Consider the following 4,417-nt stretch of genomic DNA (forward strand, 5'->3'; position numbering starts at 1 on the left):
AAGTTGAGAATGGACAGTCAAGTAACAATTACTTACAAAAACGATCAACATGACCTATAGGTAACTTTAAATGTAGATTAATATTTTGGAATAAAATTTTTATAGTTTTAGTTCCCCAGCAAAGACAGGTCTGTTAATCATCTGTCTTGCCTTACATTGTATCAAAAGTCTGAGGAACCAGGACAGAAAATAGAAAGGGACAAACACTTTCAGTAGCAACACATATACAAATAAACACATAGGGGCACATTTACTAAGCTCGAGTGAAGGATTCGAATGAAAACAACTTTGAATTTCGAAGTATTTTATTTGGGTACTTCGACCATCGAATAGGCTACTACGACCTTCGACTTTGACTTCGATTCAACAATTCAAACTAAAAATCATTCGACTATTCGACCATTCGATAGTAAAAGTACTGTCTCTTTAAAAAAAACTTTGACTACATACTTCGGCAGGTTAAACCTACAGAGGTACAATGTTAGCCTATGGGGACCTTCCCCATCACTTTTCTAATCTTTTTTTGATCGAAGAAAAATCCTTCGATCAATTGCTTAAAATTGTTCGAATCGTTTGTTCGAACGATTTTTACTTCGATTGATCGATCAAAGTATTTGTGCTAAATCCTTTGAATTCGATATTCGAATTCGAAGGATTTAACTTCGAGGGTCGAATTCGAGGGTTAATTAACCCTCGATATTCGACCCTTGATAAATGTGCCCCCGAATGTACACATAGGGGCCGATTCACTAAGCTCGAGTGAAGGATTCGAATGAAAAATACTTCGAATTTCGAAGTATTTTTTGGGTACTTCGACCATCGAATGGGCTACTTTGACCTTCGACTACGACCTTCGACTTCGATTCGAACGAAGTAAAAATCGTTCGACTATTCGACCATTCGATAGTCGAAGTACTTTCCCTTTAAAAAAAACTTCGACCCCCTACTTCGGCAGATAAAACCTGCCGAAGTCAATGTTAGCCTATGGGGAAGGTCCCCATAGGCTTGCTAAACTTTTTTTGATCGAAGGATATTCCTTCGATCGTTGGATTAAAATCCTTCGAATCGTTCGATTCGAAGGATTTAATCGTTCGATCGAACGAAAAATCCTTCGATCGATCGAACGAACGTTTAGCGCTAAATCCTTCGACTTCGATATTCGAAGTCGAAGGATTTCAATTCGAGGGTCGAATTTCGAAGTATTTTTTACTTCGAAATTCGACCCTTAGTGAATCGGCCCCATAATGTACAACATTTCTAGCCTACTTCTTTACTTAGCTATAGTTCTCCTTTAAAGTCCATGTAAAGTAAAAAAAAAAAAAATCCCATTTCAGGTCCACTGCTGAAAAACGCTGTTCAGTTTTTATTGAAGAAATGCAATATTTTGCAGTGCAGTTCCCCTTTCTCTCCACTTGCACTGACTTCAGCCTGCACAAATCTATACACTCAGCCAATTGCTGAGTTACTTTTAAATGATCAGTATGGCACTGAGTTCTGGTGGCAGAAAAGCAGCATGCAGAGTGGTTTCATGTGGTTGTCTCTCATTACGACTAACCTCAGTGAGAAACAACCACACATACTTTCCTTGTGTCTACAACAGAAGTACTGAGCAGTACTGATCAATTTGACATCCCTCAGCCATTGGCCATCTAAAGATTTGTGCAGGCTACAGTCAGTACATCAGTGCAAGTCAACTGTGTGCAAGTCTGGTTGTTATAACTGCCCATAGATTACTCATTTTCAAAACTGCATTTGCATGGAGAAGACTTTGACTAATTAAACAATGGTGTATGTTTGATGCACACAGATCTATAGGGTCTTGATAAGAGTTTGGATAATTTTCTATCTAGCAAGAGAAAGCAGAATCATAATAAAGATTGATTTGTCCTTTCATTTCTACCCTATTACGGACACTAATTGTATGCAGCAGACAGAAATCAACATTATCTTTACTTTCATCACATAATACCACTGACTTTTTCACAATGGCTTCAATACAGTTCTGTAAGATACTGTAAGAGGCTAAAAAAATACTATAGAATTTCTTTATATATAACATCCTATTTTCAGCTCAGTACTGGTTAATACCTATCTTTATTAGGTTAACTGATGAGCCCTTTAATTCCCTCAAGCCTCTGGAATTATCTGTCTCCAATATAAATAAAACTACCACAAAAGCTTTGCTACGATGCATTTACATTGATCTGTACCCTAAAAAAATGTTTCATATTAAGAAAAGAAGAGATAACAGCTCATTTCCTATTGATTAATGAAATCAGAAAACCTCAACATGACATCAGAAACCTCAAAATGAATTATACACACCAAATATATATATTTATAATATGCAAATATTACTCAACATATATATATATAAGTGTATCTGTTCGTTATTACCCATGACTAATTTACATAGTTAAATGTAGAAGTTAGCATTTCTGCTATCCTTTATATATAGGGTTAGCAAACAAATACTTTACTACAAGATTGAAAGTCTGAATTTCAGCAATGACTCCAATCCTGGCTACATATTGTGTATTGCTATGGATCTCATGTGAGTAGCAATAAAGTCACTCTATACAGAATTTTATAACTATATAACTATATTTTTTGTTTGTGTCTCATGTTGTATTTTTATTTCTTCAGATGCAGAATCTCAGACGTTAAGTCTGACACCATCAAATAATGCAGTTAATCTAGGAGAGAGGGCAACTTTGACCTGTAATATTGGAGCTAAAGATGGAAGCTGGGTGAACCTTCTAAAACAGATACCAGGGAATGTTCCACAGCTGATTATAGCTCATCACCATTCAGCCACCTCTCCTGTATATGGACCAGGGATATCTACAGACCGTTATAATGCCACCATTAATGATGCAGCCACTGAGTATCAGTTTATCATTAAGAGGACAGAGACAGCAGACACTGCTCATTATTACTGTGCGAAATGGTTTGACAGCATATCAGCATGCCACAGTGATAAAGAGTTTGACAAGAACTGGTCATACAAAAAATGTCAACAAAATAAGGAACTGGTTTATGACTGCACATCTACATATACTGAAAACCAATCTGTCACAGATTTTCTCTGTTGTCTCCGACTGAATACTGACAAATTGCTTGTTTGTGAACCCATTACATATCATCTTTTTCATTAGGGGCACATTTATTACAGAACAAGGAAATACAAAAAGATTGCCAGCAGATCCACAAGTTTTTCCTTCCTCAGTCTCTGTCGCCTTGCAAGTCCATTCCTAGAGTACAGTTTTCTTGTTTCCTTACCTTTCCTTCTTCTCATGGAATACCATGCTATCCGTATTTTCTTATATACCATTCTGTGTTTTTTTCTAATTCCACCTTTTCCCCATGTTCCATCTGCTATTCTCTCCTTTCTGCCCATCTCACTTATGTGTCACTTTTTCCTGTGCCACCCTCTGTTTCTGCTCCTTTCTTCCCCATGTACTAATCTCTCCTCATTTCCACATGCCCCATGTGAAAATCTCCCCAAATCATCCATTCTGTCCTTCTTTACATGCCTCATATGTCCCTGCATTGCAGATTGGACAACATTCCCCACTGCCTAGATGAGAGTTCCTACACTGCAATGACTGAAAGTAAAGCACTATCTTCCCTCATTAGATGTACAGCACCCAATAAGGAAAGAGAGTGCCATGTTGTCATTTCAGAGTAGGGGCACTGGTCTAATTGGCAGGAAAGCAAATGGCCATCAATAGGGTGGGAAAGAGGAAGTGGGCTGATTTTAGTTGCATGCCACATGCTACAGAGGACTGCAGATTGCAGAGTCTGCATATGGTAGTAGGGAACAGGGTACTTTTATAGTTTGGAGCACATACATTTTTAAAATAATTGGTGCTACATGTGACAGTGCAACCAAAGTTCCTGCCTACTCTGCTTACCCCTAGTACCAGCCATGACCATTCAGTTTAATGGGCTGATTACACTGCTATCACCCATCTGAATCCTTATTCTCAAATTGCAAGAAAATAAAAAATATTTAGTAATAACCTTTCCAGCATAGAAACTGTTACACTTAAAACTATTGTTAAACCTTAAGATTAACTTTTAGTAAACTGTAGCTCTTCCACTGGAATTTCAGCAGCTACACGTTCACTACACTGCCAAATTGCCCAGATTGGAGCTGGAAAGCTCTGTAAATTACTGAAAAGAAAGAGAGATCTGGAAGATAACAAAGCTAGAGAACATGGTCCTATGAGCTCCACAGTGCTATTCTGCATATACAGAGGGGAAACCTATTCCAGTACAACACCATGCGGGGATGGAGCAGGGAGGGAGTCAGTGGAGGGGGAGGAAGGGAGGAGCAGGGAGGAAGGCAAAGAAACCCATCTGAAGCCTCTCCAATTTGAGAGGGAAAAAGATTCCTTCCTGACTCCAAAAT

The 4,417-nt window shown here is 38.1% G+C and overlaps 1 gene segment (V, D, J or C); it reads left to right on the forward strand.

Annotated features, from left to right (window-relative positions):
- Positions 1 to 2,469: 2,469 nt before the first annotated feature.
- Positions 2,470 to 3,158, forward strand: LOC121398858. The segment is given in 2 exon segments: positions 2,470 to 2,554; positions 2,647 to 3,158. Coding segments are annotated over 2 exon segments (558 nt in total).
- Positions 3,159 to 4,417: the final 1,259 nt, after the last annotated feature.

This window comes from Xenopus laevis, chromosome 1S (genome assembly GCF_017654675.1).
Source record: "Xenopus laevis strain J_2021 chromosome 1S, Xenopus_laevis_v10.1, whole genome shotgun sequence".
NCBI classification, from domain to species: domain Eukaryota; kingdom Metazoa; phylum Chordata; class Amphibia; order Anura; family Pipidae; genus Xenopus; species Xenopus laevis.